Source organism: Tasmannia lanceolata, unplaced genomic scaffold, assembly GCF_043159265.1.
Source record: "Tasmannia lanceolata isolate RefF3 unplaced genomic scaffold, GAP_Taslan_0.1 ptg000026l, whole genome shotgun sequence".
Taxonomy (NCBI): Eukaryota; Viridiplantae; Streptophyta; class Magnoliopsida; order Canellales; family Winteraceae; genus Tasmannia; species Tasmannia lanceolata.
The window spans coordinates 1,889,111-1,907,526 of record NW_027518703.1 but is presented as its reverse complement, the minus strand read 5'-3'; the positions used below and the strand labels follow the sequence as shown (position 1 = coordinate 1,907,526).

General features: G+C 39.4%; 1 protein-coding gene across 3 annotated transcripts; it reads right to left on the bottom strand.

Moving 5' to 3' along the window:
* Window positions 1–2,066: 2,066 nt before the first annotated feature.
* Window positions 2,067–16,064, bottom strand: PDX2 (pyridoxine biosynthesis 2). 3 transcript variants are annotated; one of them, XM_077369247.1, is made up of 7 exons: window positions 15,928–16,064; window positions 15,723–15,850; window positions 11,434–11,525; window positions 11,270–11,343; window positions 10,943–11,142; window positions 4,777–4,874; window positions 2,067–2,435 (listed from the first exon to the last, which is right to left on the bottom strand). In XM_077369247.1, exons 1-7 carry the CDS (start codon window positions 15,977–15,979, stop codon window positions 2,315–2,317), a joined length of 765 nt encoding a protein of 254 aa, XP_077225362.1. In that variant the 5' UTR covers window positions 15,980–16,064; the 3' UTR covers window positions 2,067–2,314. The 3 variants fall into 3 exon arrangements, with proteins under 3 accessions (XP_077225362.1, XP_077225363.1, XP_077225364.1); XM_077369248.1 differs by having other exon boundaries at window positions 10,943–11,134; window positions 11,438–11,525; XM_077369249.1 differs by having other exon boundaries at window positions 10,943–11,134; window positions 11,434–11,494.
* Window positions 16,065–18,416: the final 2,352 nt, after the last annotated feature.

Sequence of the window (18,416 nt, the reverse complement as noted above, 5' to 3'; positions counted from 1 at the left end):
ACTTACTCAACTTGTTTACAACGAAAAGAAGACAGATGGGAATTTCTCATCTGAACGCAAGTTCAGTTGAGCCCTCTTTGAAATGTAGGGATATGATGGAGCAAATGTATTTAGAAATACATCCATCGAGAAGAATCTCACGTCAATATTTGTCTCAGATGCTCTATTTCACGTCAATAATTATCTATTTCTTTTGTTGAATGGAAAGGTGCCCCACCTGCCCTCCAGCAGTACTTCTAACGGCAGCATATTGAATGTTTACTGGTAATGCAATTTTCAGTTCTGGACCAGTAAAAACGTACATTGGCTCTGGTCACTCGGGAAGAACCTCTTCTGGAGAAGCTGCCCATATGAATGCTCGTTTTCGCGACTGAGAAATGCCATTAGCTTCAGCTTCCAGAATACCAACCTCACCTAAACAAAGCACACAGCTTTACTACATATTTCTCTGTACTACATATGTACTTATTTTTTTAAACAAGAACAACAGAAATAGGGATTAGACTCAGTTTTAAACTAGTGTCCACTCCCAGCTACTACTTAAAAAAAAGAGTATGGCCTGCTTTGTATAAATATCCAAACCATTTATTTGTTGGGCCGCCATAAATAGGATGTGCCGAGACCTGCAAACCGGTGGGCTGGGTCGGATTTCACCCTACCCGTATGGGTTCGGTTGGTACGGGTTGGGTCACAAATGACCCGGAATCTTACGGGCCACAATTTGGTGAGCCCGGACCACACACGTATGGGCCGGGTGGACCAGCAGGTCACCCAGATTTTTTATTTTTTTTTTCTGTTTTTATTTCGAAGTATGATCCAAACCGTCCATGTGATGGGCCATAATGTAAATAGGTTGTGCCCAAAAAATCATTTCCATAGGATGATCCTAGCTCTCAGATCTATGGAGGAATTGCATATTTTTTATGTAAACCTCCATAGATCAGAGGGCTAGGATCATCCTATGGAAATGACTTTTTGGGACACAACCTATTTACATTGGGTTCCATCACATAGACGGTTTACCTGATCCTATGACGTAGTCCTTACAGTACTCTCTGAAAAATACGAGACTATTAGGGCTTTCACCGTATAAAATCTCGATCATTTGGGTTTTTACTAGCACCTGCAGATTCACCCAGCCCGGCCCAGTTTTGATGGGACCCGTATGTGCCAGTCAAATTTCAATGGGTCAATAATTTAATGACCTAGACCTGTAAATTACTGGCGGACTGGTTGGACCCACGGGCCCGGGGTCAATTTTTGCCACGTCTAGATGTGCCCTAATAATAATCTCCATAGGATGATCCTAACCCTCCGATCTGTAGATGGATGCGGCAAATTATAAAAACCTCCAATGATAGAAGAATTAGGATCATTCAATGGAAATGATTTTCGGGAGATGGCCTATTTATGTTGAGGCCATTCAAAATGAATGGTTTGAAACCTTGAATCTTTGACAGGTAGGCCCATTGCATTTTAATTAAAAAAATGCATGCACACCTACCTGCAAACCCCATATAAAAAATGCATTTTCTGGATTAGATTGTTTAAGGGTGATCAAGGTTCTTCTAGGCGTGTTTTTTAACCATTCTCTGCAGCACTTTTGTACTTCTTTGTGTGGAAAAAAATTGAGAGAATGGTGTTCAGCCAAAGTCAGAAAATGAGACTGGTTGAAGAATAGCTATTTATAGCATTTCTACCGAATAAATAGCTCCTTAGACTTTTGAACTTCTCTTTGGCTGCGTTTGGATAGCCAGAATCAGGAATTGGAATTGACATTATATGCCAATTCCTATTCCGAGACTCCCTTACTGAATGAGAAGAAAATAAAATAAAAATTCCATTCCAACCAAGGCAAAATCAGAATAGGACCACGTGAGGCAGGAAACAGATTCTAGAATTTAATTCAAAAAAATTCTAATAAAAATTCCCTTCTGGGACTGAATCAGAATACCACCTCTTGGGGCGGAAACAGATTCTGGCATTTTCACCCTTGCGGATCATTCATCTTTTCAGCAATATTACCGATTCAAAAAAAAAAAAATCAACAATATTGCTCCAGCATGGCGGTATTAATAACGATGCATTTACTGCAAGCATTTTGACAAATATAAACAATGCCTTGAAAATAAAAATATTTCAACAGAATGGAAGGGGGGAAAGCAAAAGCTTTGCTTCACTATTGTGTATAATAGCCTGCTGATGTTGGAAGGGTATGGAAGGGTATGAACAAAATTAAAGAGACATCATTTTTAAGAAATGGTGAAAATATAAAATTAAACATGGATGCAGATATGTATCATCTTTCTCCTTTCTATTGAAATATTGGGAGATCATTAGGTGTTTGATGGTCACTTAGATCTCCCTCTGTAGTAGAGATGCAATTCAACTTCTGATCTCCAGCCTCACCCACCATTTTCAAGAAGAAACTGTGCCTGCACAAGCAAATCTTAAAAGTTGAGAAAAACACAGGACAGAATTCAAGAAAGCTTCAAATACACTACTGAGAAACTTAAAACACATAATTAGATGTCAGCCAAGGCAAACTTGATATGCCAAGATGTTCATACAGTGGACTGGTAGTATCAAAGATATATTAGAAACAATCGAGAGTGGATGCCTTTTTTTCATAACACATATCTAATGGTTAGGATCATCCAGTCAGAATGATTTTTGCATAATGATCCATCCATGTTGGGCCCACCAAATGAACAGTCCAGAAGAACCATTCCAGAACTTGTGTGTTACGACTGAAACAATCACAGCACATTCAGACCAGCATATGGAGCAAATGAATTGATCCGGACCATTACTGGTGCTATTATACAAATTATACAATATAGTTCACACATTTCTGTAATAAGGTAAGCATACAATATAGTTCACACACTTATGTAATAAGCTTATCTTTCAAAACAAAAATCTCTGTAACAAGGACTTCTCATGATTCCATCTGCTCAATTGGGATGATACTGGGCAGCAACCTTGAGGTCAAGGGCACAATCTCAGCTCAGCTATCAGAAAGAAAAAGAAGTAGACACAGTACATCTTTCGGAAACTCAATGATGACAGTGGTAATCCTTCCCGTTATGCTAAAGTTTGGAAATCGGTAGCTCCTCCTCGAGTTTTGGCCTTTACATGGACTCTTGTACTCGGAGGAATAAATACCTGCGACAGATTAATAAGAAGAGGACTCTGTTTGGCCAATCGGTGTGTGTTATGCAAAAAATCCGGGGAGTCTCTAAATCATCTGTTTCTGCATTGCTCGTTTTCCTCCCAGGTGTGGATGGCGATCTTGAAAGTGTTTGGTTTCTCATGGGTTATACCAAGGAGTGTTCGGAGCTTAATTCTGCATTGGAATGGGGCTTTCAATTGGTTGCGCAGGTGAGGCCATGTGGACTTCTATACCAAATGCGGTGGTATGGCACATTTGGATGGAACGAAATAACCGGATTTTTGCTGGGAAAGAACGGTGTCCTGAGAACTTAGTGCTTGATATAAAGCTATCGACCATCAAATGGGCCAAATCGAAGAGCGGAATCTAGTATCCCGTTGGTGAAATTCTACGGCATTGGTCTAAAGTTGCGGGGGAAAGGAAACCTAAAAATGCTGTATCTCCTTGATGGTACCCACCACCTGAGGACTGGCTAAAATTTAAATTCGATGGAGTTCTCGTGGTAATCCAGGGAAAGCGGGAATTGGTGGCGTTTTACGTGACCAATGGGGTAGTATACTCATGTCCTTCTCCGGACCGGCTGGGATATGTGACGCCAATGAAGCGTAGGTATCGGCCCTTCTGTTCGGACTACAATGGTACGTGAAGCACAAGACTGAACACGTAATTGTCGAAGGGGATTCATCCAATGCAATTGCATGGGCCACTAACAAAATTGGTGGCCCCTGGACTCGCAAGCAAAATTGACAAGATCAGGGATTTGATTTCTGTCATTCACCCGACCCTACATCATAGGCATCGAACGGTAGGCATCGAACGGCAAATGACTGGGTTGACACCCTTGCGTGGGAGGGCGTGGACCGGGAATCAATCTTTATTGTGACTCATGGTCAATTGGACCAGTAACTTTTTCCGACCTTGTTAAAGGTCTTTGATGTATTTGGGGGATGCCTTGTCCCCATGTACTGCCTGTGTTTGCATTAATAAAATCTTGTCATCTTTTCAAAAAAAAAAATTTATTTACCTAGTTTTACTAAAATCCTATGAATCCAGATACAATATTCTATGCTGTGTGTTTATGACCAGATGTCCGTATAATGTTATATATTTCAATAGGGAAGTGACAAATCGACCCCCATATATCTTAAATCGACCCCTTTCAACGGAAAATGTTAGGGCGTGTGAGTTGTAAACTTGTACGGTGTTTAACGGCAGGTGGCAACTTTATTCAATGCCCTAATGTTTTCCGTTAAAAAGGGGTCGATTTAAGATATATGGGGGGCGATTTATCACTGCCCCTTTCAATATTATGATATAAGATAACAGACATGGAAAAATATCATGGTTCCACCAATGAACCAAAATACTTGCAAATGATAAGTATGCAAGTACATAAATCTTTTTCAAATACCTAAAAACAAACTCAAATTATGTAAATACAAATAACTAGCAGACAAGAACAATTAAAAAACTTAGTTTGAGATTTTATCCTAATAAGCATGTACGTAAATAGCTCACAGCGCAATTTAAGAAAATGGATTCCCCTTTGTTACATAGAGTGTATGCTATCATCATGAGGTGCTTGATAAGTGAGTAATTACCATCGAGTGTCTGCAGTCAATTCAGGGTGGAAAGCAGTTGCAAGCAAGTTCCCTTGCTTTACGGCGATGATCACTTTTTCTTCAGACCTAAGTTTCTCCTGTAACAGAGAAAGGTTGAAGCACATAAAATAAAGCTCTAGTGCACTGCACTAAAGAAGTTACCCGGCTGAAACATCCTTGTGAAAATTTAGGACAAAATGAGAAAGGCTGATTAAAGTTATTGCTGATGGGATATTCTGTTAATGTCATGGAAAATCTAAATTTTCAGTTTCAGCTAGGGGAAATTTGTTAGTTATTGCACCAAAATCTTCCATACACAGCTAAGCTTCCTTAAAAATCTTCGAAAATTAGGGATACTGTTATTTATACGCTATTTTGCACAATATATGGTTATTTTACTAATTACTATAATTATTTTCCCCGTTTAACTTTTTGAACAATTCATAGAAGCCTTAAAATTACCCTCTATGAAACCAGGATACTTTAAAATGTGTGGAGTACCCAACTCAACAGGATACAATAATGATAAGGGCGTGGGATACATGTTGGGCATGGCTGACCTGTATCCTCATTTTTAGCTTCTTCTTTTTTTACTGATATTGTTTACGTGTCTGGTCTTCTATATGTGATTAAAAAAAAAGATAACCATTGGATCATAACCCTTCTTTATTCTTGTTATATTTCGCATCATAAAGAGAGAGAATCCTAAGAATCCTACTTTGTAAATGCTTCTTTATTCGTTTCATATTCCTCATCATATGAGAAATGCAGATCCCAAGATAGAGAGAAAGGTCTCTAGGGAAGGAGGTTGTTAGTTTGTTACACGAGAGAGAGAGAGAGAGAGAGATGCATGTTTGCTTTTCAAAATTCAAACCATGTTTGGTTTAAACTATTTTAACATTTTCTTAAATAATTATTACTTGTACTGTATCCCTCACTCACATGTCGGATCATTGTCGACTCATATTCATATCCTAAGACATTACAACTTTAGAATCCACATAACAAATACTCAGCGTCCAACACCTACATCAATATCCAGGTAACATAGATTACCCTAAAGTGCAATAATATCAATTTGGTTCCAAAATGAAATAATGGCTAATCTGAATATAACAGAGAATCCACGAAAAATGCCTCTGAACTTCCAAAAGATGCATATGAATGACCTTTGATCCATTCAAAACACAATAAAACATTGGCCAACATGTTGTAGACAGTTTTAAAACTCCCTTGCATCTGTGCAGACTCCCCCGAGTCGACTCCCTTTTCCGCATTGCGCTGCATCCACGTTCCACATTTTGCCCTATAGAGTCAATAAAAACTCCTTTGACTCTCTTGAATTATGACCGTGTCAACCTTGTACTCAGCCTCGACAACCGAGTACTTGACCGTGTTGTGCCGAGTCCTCGTTTTCAAACACTAGTTGTAGAGAGGCCTCAAACAAATCATTTTTTTTTTTGTAACCTCAAACAAATCATTGAACAAGGGAAGTATAATCTCTTCCTAGAATTAGTGATTAAACACTCAGAGCTGAACGAGGACTAAACACTCAGGTGAGTAATCGATAGATGCAGCCAATGTTTCATTAACTGGGGCAAGTCAAAGGTGATTCTGATTGACTCGGTGTGACAAAACTTGGACTCAGTCGAGAACTTAAACACCTAGTCGACTCGGGCCAGTTGATGACTCACTTAGGGAGATGTTAAACAGTGTCTAGAGGCCATTTCCTTCTCAAGTTTTCAAAACCAAGTTCCGTGTGCTCAGTTACTAAATTACAAGTCGCAAGCTATCTTTTCCACTAATTTGGATATACTATTACCATAAGTAGCTAATGCTAGTGACCTTGATGCCTTTCTCCAACTGTAGTCCCAAAGCTCATGTTGAATGTGGAATGTCAGTATGTGTGCTCTTTTGGAGCAGATCAAGAAATGAAAAAACATTTAAAGTGAATTAGAGCTCGAAGATTTCCCCATCCTCTAAATTACATGTGGTTTACCAAAATTGATGCATTATGGTGTATCATTTGCATTCAGAACAAGTTGAAATAAAGTAAAATGATTCATAAAATAATAGGTCAGGATCAGACTTTTTCAATTTGAGCCGGGTAGATCCTTTCACCTTCTTCATGAAAATTTTCTAAAGGATCCCTTAGCCGACCCCAACTAGTTTGGGACAAAGGCTTAGTTGAGTTGACTTGTATTCATAAAATAATAGAAAGCGTAAAAAGAAGGAACATGAAATTAGAGACTTTAGGCCAAAACTATTAGTTGGGAGCTTGTACAAGATCATGTCAAAGACCCTATCTTTGGAATGATGAAAGTTGTGCGGAGAATTATCCCATTGTTTCCGGGTGCCTTCATGGATAGACGCCAAATTTTGGATGGAGTTCGCATTCCTAATGAGTTTCTAGGACGGACGGGTTTTGGAAAGAGATGGAGAGGCTTAATCCATGAATGTATTTATCATCCATCTTTCTCGATATTGGTGAATGGCAAGTCAGTGGGTTTTCTCTCTTGAGCTCGGGGGCCTCTGGCAAGGAGATCCTCTATCGACTTATTCACGATCGTTGGACATGAGACAACTCTCTACAAGCAACTCAGAAAAATAGCCTGGGTAGTCCATAGCTTCGGGGGGTTCCTCATAAAGAAAGTTGCAATGACTAGGATGGTCTTCTCTGAACACAATAAAGGTCAAATGAAAGGCCCTTATTGGTTGCGCTTGTCAGCTATACGCTCTTCCTCTCATCCTGCATTTAAATACCAATCAATTGCCCTATTAATCCATGAAAAATACCTCTGAATTTTCAAAAAGATGATTAAGAATGGCATTTGATCCATTTGAAAAACAATAAAATATTGGCCAACATGTTGTAGAGAGGCCTTAAACAGATCATTGAACCAGTAAAGGGAGATAATAATTTCTTCCTAGAATTAGTGTTCAAACACTCCGAGTCGAATGAGGACTGCGAAGGGGGTAATGAGTTTTTAGACTCCTAGGAGAAAAGGGGAGAAAGTGGTCTAATTTGCAATACATGGAGGTGTACAAATATGTAGATTCAGGTTCTGTGCTTTATCTTCTAGGAAGGATGGGTTTTGGAAAGAGATGTAGAGGCTTGATCCATGAATGTATTTCGCATCCATATTTCTCAATTTTGGTGAATGGCAAGCCAATGAGTTTTTTTCTCTTGCAATGAGATCCTCTATCACCTTATTCATGATTGTTGGCTGTGAGACAGCTCTCTCTAAGCAACTCGGAAAATAGCCTAGGTAGTCTCCATAGCTTCGGGAGAAAGGCTGCCTCCTCATAAAGAAAGTTGCATCTTCTATTAACACGATAAAAGTCAAATGAAAGGCCCTTATTGATTGCGCTAGTAAGCCACATGCTCTTCCGCTCGTCCCGTACTTAGTTACCAATCAATTGTCCTATCAATAAAGCAAGGGAAAAGCCCCTTCTCTACTCCCTTCCTAACCCCACCTTTCCTATTTTAAGAGTAAGAGTAAGGGTAAAACATTGGGAAACCCCTCAATAATCTTGTGAGTACGCAAAAGAGAGTTAATTTAGGGAGCTTTTCTATGAAGGGGAAGCCAAAGGGGTCTCAGTATGACAGTATCTCACCTCCAATTTTCATTAAAAGCCTCAATAATCTTGTTGGGATATTTGGCTGTAAAGTTGCCAAAGATTGAGAGACTCTAAAGAGAATTTCTTTGGAAAGATTAGGAAGAAGTGAAGAAAATAAAGCATCTATTGAGCTGGGAGTTTTTAAGCAAAACAAAATGAGGAGAGAGTTTGGGTTTAGGTAAATGCCCATTAACAATAGCCATGAGAATGAATAATGGGTCAACTAGCAAAGACAAGATCTGCAATGATATAACTAACAATCAGTCAACGAATGAGGGTCCATAGGATTCAAATACCCCAAAACAGGCCACTGGGTTGAATTGCTGCTGCCTTGGCATTAATCCACATGGGTTTGAGGGATTCAATAGTGACAGACTCAACTTTAATTATCATTAATAAGATGGTATCATGTTTGACGTACCTACTTGAATCCATAGTATCCACTTTTCTATCAAGGCTCCTTAGGCCTCTTAACAATCCATGAAATGGTATTCATTGGCTACCTGGGGATCCGAGAAAACCCCTCCCCCGGAAGGATTGGATTCGGACTTGAGCCTAGACTCATAATTGACGGAAGACAGTAAATTTACCAGTTCCCTTGGTCTTTTTTCGGAGTCTTCAAAAATCTCTCAACCACATTAATAATAGATTTTTCACTAGGGCTATTTTTAGGAATCACGATAGTCGGATTAGACCTACATTCTTTGACAACCATAGAGTTTAGAGGCTCGACGTCCTTGTCTGAAAAGTTTGATATTGTGCCCTTCATTTCCAAGAAAGCCAATGGGAAAAGCATCCAAGCATTTCCCAATCAACTGATTAAATCATGGTCAAAGACAATTGACTAAGGATCATCATATGTTTGCTCCCTCTTGGTCTTTTTTGGGAGATTTGTCCTGATCGATTGGGGATAGAATAATATTAGGGGAAGAATATTTACTTGATAATTCCGAATAACCAATAGAGTTACATACTGGAAATAAAGAAATGAAGTAACACCTCCAACTCTAAAGAATGTGAAAACCCCAACTCTTAACCAGCCGCATCATATGATTTACCAGACACTTTGAATCTATAGGTTACACTCGTGTTGACACCCCTTTCGACAAGTGTAAACATACTTTTATAAGTATCAAATCAATGTCAGACTACTATAAGTATCAAATTAATGTCATACTACTATAAGTATCAAATTAATGTCGGTGTGTCAACACATTTTTTTATGACTGACAATTGAAATTTTACAGCAAAACATTGACTTCTGATGAACATTATACTACCAAGTCCTAATCTATTGTATCTAAGCTACTTGATCGTATATCTACATGAGATCCAAATATATATCATAAAGGTTAGTGGCTTACTGACAATTATAGCATGGATTGATGAATGCACAATTATCGGATTATGTCTTGTTTGTTTTAGACTTGAAGTTGCTCAATCCTATGATTTTTTAGTTTGTTAAATGATACTACATTTATCTTGTTACAAATTATAATCAATAATCAGTAATTTTATATGTATGTATACAGGTGTGTCCCCATTTCTATATTTTTAGGGATTGCCGAGTCAGTCACCTTGTGTCCGTGTTGACACTCGACATGTGAATCCTTATCCACACATTATAGCCTCATGGGGAAGTGAAGTGACTACGGAGATTTGGGGAGGAAATAAAGGATTTGTAGAGTAAGGTACTAGCTGAAAAATATAGAGAGGGTTGGGGAAGGTGGGAATGTAGAGAGAGTTAGGTCGGAGTAAACGCTCAGATGCATGGAGGTTTGGTCTCTCAAATTAAGAATAAGCTCTTATTGGGAGTGAGGTATAAGTTAGGAAGGGGGAACAATTTTGCATAGATGTCAAGCAAGGAGGTCGGCCTTTTTGCCATGCATTCCTTAACCTTCTTAATTTAGTTAGGGTCAGGGACTGAGAAGCAGAAGTTTGAGAGTGTTATTAGCAAATGGGGATGAGGATTAGTTAGTGTCACTTAGAGTGGCAACAGTTTTCATAGGCTGTTACATGTGTTATGAGCAAGATTTTAAATTTCGGTTTCGGTGTTGGTTTCGGTTTCGGACTGAAATTTCGGCCGAAATCATGTAAAAAATGACTATGATTTTGTTTCGTTTTTTTTTTTTAATTTCGACCGAAATGCTTAAATTTTGGTGTAAATTTCGGCAATTTCAGTAGAAATTTTGGCTATTTCGGTGAATATTTCATAAATTTCGGTGGGAATTATATCATTTCGGTGAACTTTGTAAAAAAGGCTAAAAACGAAATTTCGGTGACATTTCGGCAAAATTTTGGAATTTCGGTGAAATTTCACCGCCGAAATCTTGTAAAGAAACGACTTCATGTAAATTTTGTTTCGGCTGCAGCCGAAACCTAAATATTCGTTTCGGCCGAAATTTAAAACCATGGTTAAGAGGTCTTCCCTGATCTAGAGGATGAGGAAAGTACCATATGGGCAGTTGAGCCCCGAGTGAATTCATAGTGCGATGAGAAGATGGGTTTGGGAATAGAATTTGAAAAAGAAGAGAGGGTAACAAACCTCCTGACTTTCATCAACAGATTTTGAACAAATTAATTTTTCTAGCGGAACAGGATAATCTGCTAGGACTTCAACATCAGGTCCTGCTTTCAAAATTGCAGGCGCACGAATAAACACGCAGCGAAAAGTTGCAGGGCCGCCTTCCTTTGCGACAAGTTCAGGCACTGAAAGCTCTGTTTCAAAGCTTTGAAGCTGCAAAACTGGCAAGCTCGGTCAACCACCATTACCAACCCCCCCCCCCCCCCCCTCTCAAAAGAAAAATAAATAAAAAAAAAAATTTGGTCAATAAATATAACAAATATGAAGAATCAAACTTCATAAAAGTACCTGACTTCCAAAGAAGTTTCGATGGACAGTACAATCTAGACCCCCAACAAGGTCCTGTCCTCCAGATTTTTGGCCTGAGAAGCAAATTTTAGATTTATTTCTTCAAACAAAAATGATAAAAAGGTTACGAGACAAACAACATTGTAAAGGAATCACATATTCACTTGCCAACTGCTTTGTTTGCCAAGAAAATAAGCCCTGCACAAGTCCCCCACACAGGCTTCCCTGTTTTAACAAAGTCTCTTAGTGCAGGAAACTGCAAATCAAAGATGGCAAGTGCAAAAGCTCATTGGTTATTTCCCCATGTGTGTGAATTCTAATGGAATAAGCAAACACCAATTTCAAGAGATAAATTTGGTAAAACTACAGTTGGCGCTCTTATATTTTATATTCATGGTGGCATCTTTTTATATAAAATATTAGAGCATATTAAGTATTAGAAAATGAGTCTATCACCCGATTTTTCTTGCAATCTTTTTTTTTGAAAGTGACATATTTTCGTTGATACTATGAAAAGTACATTGGGGACCAGGAGTCCCAACTAGCATTACATAGTATCGAATGAGGCAGGCCAGGGCATACCCTGAGCCAGAAAGATTAAACAAAAACAACAAAAATCTGGGTCCTTTCTTCCTCCACCATGCCATGGGCGGGTCTTATACTACAACAAATCCAAAAGGAGACTTTCCCCGACCATGCCCAACCATCTGTCTTGCGCTACGATCATTCCAACCTATTGAGGGTCATTCCAAACTTTCCCCGACCATTTTTTTACTAATTGCAGGGTAGAATAGCTTACAGGCAGTATTTTCCTCGACAAGCGAAAGACCACGGTCTCTCAAGCTATTGCGGATCTAATACTTTCCTCGGCACACCTGGAATCTGATATTATATGGGATAATCACTCCTCCCAATACTTTAGATAGCAGAGCAGGAAGATCAAGATGAAGAGCCAATCTAGGCGAAAGACCATGGCCTCTCAAGCCTTAATTGGTTAAAGTGTAGTCCAACTGGATGCAGACAAATTATTAACTACTTCTATTACAACCATGTTCATTCAAAAATATCATTGATTACGAATTTAAAGACCGGCGGCTAACAATTCCAAAAGAAACTTCCTCTCCATCCAAACATCTCCTTCCTTCCTTGCAATTCCACAGCCAAGCAATCAGACACAAATCACAACCGTACCCAAGGGATTGCAATCTACCTGTGCTCCAGCACCTAAGATAGTCTCCCCGACACCAAGATTTGTCCTAGTACCCCAGAAGATCGGACACCCAAAAACTTACAAGTTATGCTAAACAGGGACAAAAACTGAAAACTAAACTGAAGAGACTAAAACACCTAAACATATTAGAGAAGAGAACCCATTACTTATCAGGATCCCCCTCCCAATCTTCTTTGCACCCTCTTTCTCTTTCTTTTCTTCCAAACCCCTTGCAGCCATATCCAGGAACATCTCCTTCGTGGCCCCCACATCTTCTTCATATCCAATCCCAAACACGTCCCCGATTGATAACATATCATCAAGTTCTTCCGGAAGGTACCCCTGATCCTCGGATTTCCCTGAACAGTCTTCCACCATTTTTCTTTTGCCTTTGATATCCTCATCCGGGCCCAAACACTCCCAAACTAGATGACTAACTTCCAGCCCCAGCGACTCGCGAGAAACTTTAGGCTCATCAATCAGACCAGCCTTCAGCTGTTCCAACCTTCGAATCTCCGCCGCTTTTTCCTCCTCCCAGCGACGTCTACGGAAGCACCTTTCCTCTTCCAAAGTTTCTCTGAAATGAGGGAGCTTGAAAAGGGGAACGTGCATTTCATTAACATCCTTCTTGCCAGTTAATTTGAAGAGGTTCTCCTCATTGCTTCTAGCATCCATTTTAAGCAGCCTCCATTGCTTTTTCAGAATACCTAGGGAAATTTCACTTGGAGTAGGAAATTCCTTTCTAGCCAGCTTCTCATCGTATTCCAGCCCCTTTAGTAGCTCTAAGTCTTCAATTTCAAAGGTAAATTCCTAAGCACTCTTTCTTTTCCTATCCTGGTTCCCCTCATCTCCCGACATGGCTGAAGTAGAAAGACTATCAAAGTTTTGAAGAAGATGTTGCACTTCAGATACAAGCTTCCTCTTTCTACTATCCTCTTTCCTGAAATGGCCTTGGATCCTTCTTTTAAAAAAGGAGAGCCCACCTCTAGTAGCTAATAAGTGTGCCTCAGACTTAGCACCTCTACGCGAGGGACCTCCCTTCCCAATACGTAAACGCTTGTATGCCCTAGATGGATTGACACAGACTACCTTTCCCTGGTCCTCATTAAGTCTCAATTTTCTCAACTTGTCTTTATTATGCTTATACTCATTATAGAATCTATTTTTTATTTTTTAGCACCCTTTTGTCTTTCGACGACTTCAGCAAAAAGCTACCAGCAAGATCTTTTCGATTAGCTTTCCCCCTCACGCCACGTGGTTCCGCATTTAAGGATTTCTGAGTCACTTCTTTTCCACGTCATCCCACCTTTCCACGCATTGATGCATTTCTACTGTCTGACACCCCCGACGACTTGATACATGGAGGTTCAAAAGGTGCGACAATAGGCGATTCAAAAATCAAAGAGGACCTCGCCAACGGCTCCCTGCCACAAACAAAATTTCCCTTCAGATTGGCAAAAGAACCTCCAACCTTTTCCGGTGGAGCGGCCATCTCCGGCGACGCCTTGTCGGAGACCTGGATTTCGGGTCCCTCGAAAGAGACAGAATTGTCTTTACCACTTAAATCCCCCACCACCGACAAGGCCAAGCTATTAAGACTATCCTCAGTTATCGCCTTAACTCTCACAGAATAAATACTTGAATCTACCCTAAAACTGATAAATGAAGGTAGAGATTTCCAGAGGCAGTGAAAGGACCAAGGCAGAGGCATAAGCCAAGCAATGGTCATGGTTGCCATATAATTGGGTCTGAAGCACCTGACGCAAATTCTGACCTAAGGCCTCTACAGTTGACGTAGACCACACATGAAAGGGAATGTCATAAAATATGATCGTCACATGTCTAGCACCAGTATTAAACACAGGAAACCAAGGCAGGAGGGATGATAAGGTATCCTCCCAGAGCATCCCCACCACGCCTGAGAATAGAGGAGGCCTGAGAATCAGATTCAAAGCAAAACATGATAGACATTGAACTGATCGAGAAAGGCTTTTGCAATTGAGGAAGGCCCCAGACTTGTTTGGCCCAACCCCAGGCTTCTTCCAAGAGCCATGCACTGTTCTCCAGTTCCCCAATGAGAGCTTTCAAGGGTCGTCTTTCTCTCCTCCACCAAGTCAAACGGCACATCAATCACCGGATGACCCACTAGAATTTCTGCACCCTGAAGATTGTCAGTCTTTGGCCTCCAAACCTTGGCTAATACAGTTTTACTCTTCGACCCAGAACACTTCCTATAAGAGATGCGCGATCCAAAGTTCTTATAGCGGCAGTTCGGGCACATCCAGTCGTTACCATTCGCTGGCACATCCAGCACAACAGATTCACGAAAAAAAAAAGAGATTCCTAATAGAAAAAGGAGGAAGAACAGAAATAAGAAAGTTAACTACAAGAAAAAAAATACATAATAGAATTCGCATAAAGAATAGCTCTTAATCTAAAGCAAGAATTAGATGCATAATAAAGAAAGGTAATATCAGACGAAAATTGCAAACAGGGAAAAAGGAAAAGAAAGAAAGAAAAAATGGAAAAAGAACCCATCTTCCACTGTCAAATGTTGTATAGATGTCTTGTATTATGGCATTAAACAGGACATGACGGACTAATGTGTGCGACACACATGCAGGTAGAGTTTTGGTTTTGCCCCAAAGGGTATTTCGGTAATTTTCTCTATGCAGTGGCATTGATATATAAGCCACATATGAGGGTTTTGGTAAGACATATTTTCTTTGTATTTTCTTGGCAAAGAAGAAGATTTTGTAGCCCTGAAACCGAAATAGTGAAAAATTCTTCTCCCGTGGAGATCGGCACATTGCCGAAGCACATAAATCTGGCATTTTCTTGTGTGATTGTGTTTCTTTACATCGTTTCTTGATGTTTTGCTGCACTTTGTATTTGATCCTACTTGAGAAGGTATTTCTTGGCTTTCTACATCAAGTGTTGTTCTTTCCATATGGGTCTATTAAGAAAAATCCCTCACATACATCAGAAGGAAGAAGAACATTAAGGAGAGAAGAAAGACGAAAGGAACCCTAGAGAAAAAAAGAAAGTGAATGCCCATAAAAAAGAAGAATGGCAAAAGAGAAGAACCCATCTTTCTCCTTCAATCCTACTCCTTTCCAATGGGGTTTTCTCCAAGGTATGTTTATAACACTCATCAACAGATATATGAAGACCAAAACAAAAACTATGAAACCCAAAATCAAGAAAGAGAGAAAGAAGAAAAGGGGGGATTAGAAATCCAACCAGGTTGTGACATTCAGCCAACTTGGCCATGGTGGTGCTCTCTCCACCTGGAATAATGAGAGCGATAACATGCTGCAGCTGTTCAGGCTTCCTTATCTCTACTCCCTTTACTCCAATCCTTCTAAGTGCTACACAACACGAACCAATCAAAAAAGAGAAGAAAATAGAGAATGAGAAGAGAGGAGGGAGTCGAAGGAGGGAATACCCGCCAAGTGTTCGTTAAAAGACCCCTGTAGAGCGAGAACGCCTATGGACATTGCGTTTCATATGGCTTTCGTTCTCCTTCACTTTTTCTATATTCAAAGCGTAAAAAGAGATATAAATGAGTGGATTGGTCTGCGGGACTTTGACAAACAGTAGCTCATCCATTTCTATTGACCAGACACTGGGAATGATATCGGCACTACCATATTTTGATAATGGCACTACTCACTTTATTTTAGACTACTTAATTTGAGTTTTTTTTTTTTTTTTTTTTTCTTTCAGGACGGGAAAATTCGAGTTTAACACAATACGTTTAAAAAAACATTGTCAAAAAAACGGAAACACCAAAAACTGAATTCAAAATTTTGTCATTTACAAAATATAACGGAGGTAATGTTGGAAAGTTGGCAAAAAAAAAAAAAAACACATGTTTTGTACATTCAAAACGTGTTTTAAACAAGTTTTGTGTATTGGATCTTTGTGGTCACAATACACAAAGATCCAATCAAAATCGAATCGAAAAAGTCTAAAACAAAGTGAGCAGTTTCATTATCAAATATGGAATGAAAGACGCATATCAATATTAGTGGCTCTAAATGCAACTTTCAGGTGTGTTTGGTTGCACAAAAGTTAGGAGGGCTCAGGGGTTTTGCTCTACATCTAGGTGTCACATCAACAAAATCCTTTGTTTGGTTGCCAATATATCATTGAATTTCCCTCTTATGTCTCGTGGCTAAAAATTGCATGTCTAGTAGCGTGTCACCCTTGTCCTCTCTTTATGATTATTGAGCTGGTGATACAAAATCACCAGATCAATTTCATTCTTGGACTGGGTCCCACTTGGCCCTTTTAAGTGGGATGTGTTGTCTCTCTATATAAATGGTTAATATATGAAAAAGAGGTTTGACGAAGAAGGAAAAATGTAGGGAGGAGAGGGAACAGGCTAGGGCAAGGCAAGAGTGGTTTTCTCTTGGGGGGCCTAGGAGTGTTTTTGTGTTGAAGCAAAAGCAAGGTTTTTCTTGAGGAGAAAAACTAGGGCAAGGCAAGAGGGGTTTTCTCTTGGGGGCTCTAGGAAGGCTTTTATGGTGAAGCAAAATCAAGTTTCTTCTACTCAAGGTTAAGGAGAAATTAAGGGCAAGAAGAGGATTTTCTCTTGGGCTCTTTGAATGTTTTTTGTTGTGAAGTAAAAAAGGGTTTTTCCTCCTCTTATTGTTTATCAAGGTGCATTCTTCTTCCATTGTTCTTCTCCATTGGATTTTGTCTATTGTAGCACAAGCATTGTGTTGGAGGTTTTTCCAACTACTCCTCGAAGGAGGGCTTTTCCATGTACTCGGTGTAGAGACTAGGAGGTTATTTTGTGGCTACATAGAAGGTTGGGGAGAAGGGTTTTATCGATGGATTTTACCGGTTGAGGTAACATTGTACTATTTTGGTTATAAATAGTTGATTAAGTGTTGCCTTGTCCGTGGAGTAGCCCATTGTGGCAACCACGTAAAAAAAATTGTAACGGTCAATACCCACTACCAAATACACCCTCCAATCTACCACGGGTGAACACATTGAAATATCCAAGATCTTGCACTACAAGATGGAGAAAATATATACCAACGCACCACAACCACAAAAGGGAGCAAATCAATCAAGTAACCACAAGAAGATAAGAATATACGTGGTTCCCTATATTATTTGGTTTCCTAACTGAAATTTAAAAGAAAACTAATTTTCTCTTTTAGCTACTTTTAAGGAGAAACTATAGGAAACTAAATAGGAAGCAAACACACTTTATATGAAGCATAAAGGGACGTTTGGACACCACATTCACGTTGGAAATTGTTTCCCAATTCCAAAGGAAAAACACCAAACTCTCCTCTCTTCTCTCCTTTTAGTTTTCTTCTTCTAGTTCTTGTTTTTAAGAAGAAAATACCATTAAAGCTCCATATAATAAATTTGATATTCCCATCTAGGGTACTGATATGATCAGTACGTACATCAGAATAAAAGTTATTCGATTTTCCGCTCGTGCAATTTGAAGGAATCTATCGGTTCAACTTGCAAGTCCGCAATGATCGGATCGTCTGTGGGCATTTCAGGCGTAGATCAAGCAGAAGTTGTTATTGCGGACAACCACAAAGGTATTTTTATGTTTTATATTTTAATTTGAATCAATCATCTAGACCCTAGGACCCTAGGTTAACAGGCTAAATCGAGGAGAATTTTTTTGTTTTATACGATTTCTAATTCTATTGCGCATAGCGATTTCACCCAGGGTTACAACCCTTCTAACATTGCTCTGGCCTCATCACACCCTCTTTTGAGAATTTTAATTGTGTACAATGTAAGTAGGACTTACTAGGACACTTCAATTGATGATCCAATTTGAAATGAATGGTGACCGAAACACGGTCAATAGGATCCAAAGAACACTCCGGATCTGATCCGACCCATGACAAATTTGAAGTAGTTATGACCATGGTTTGAAATTTTGATCGA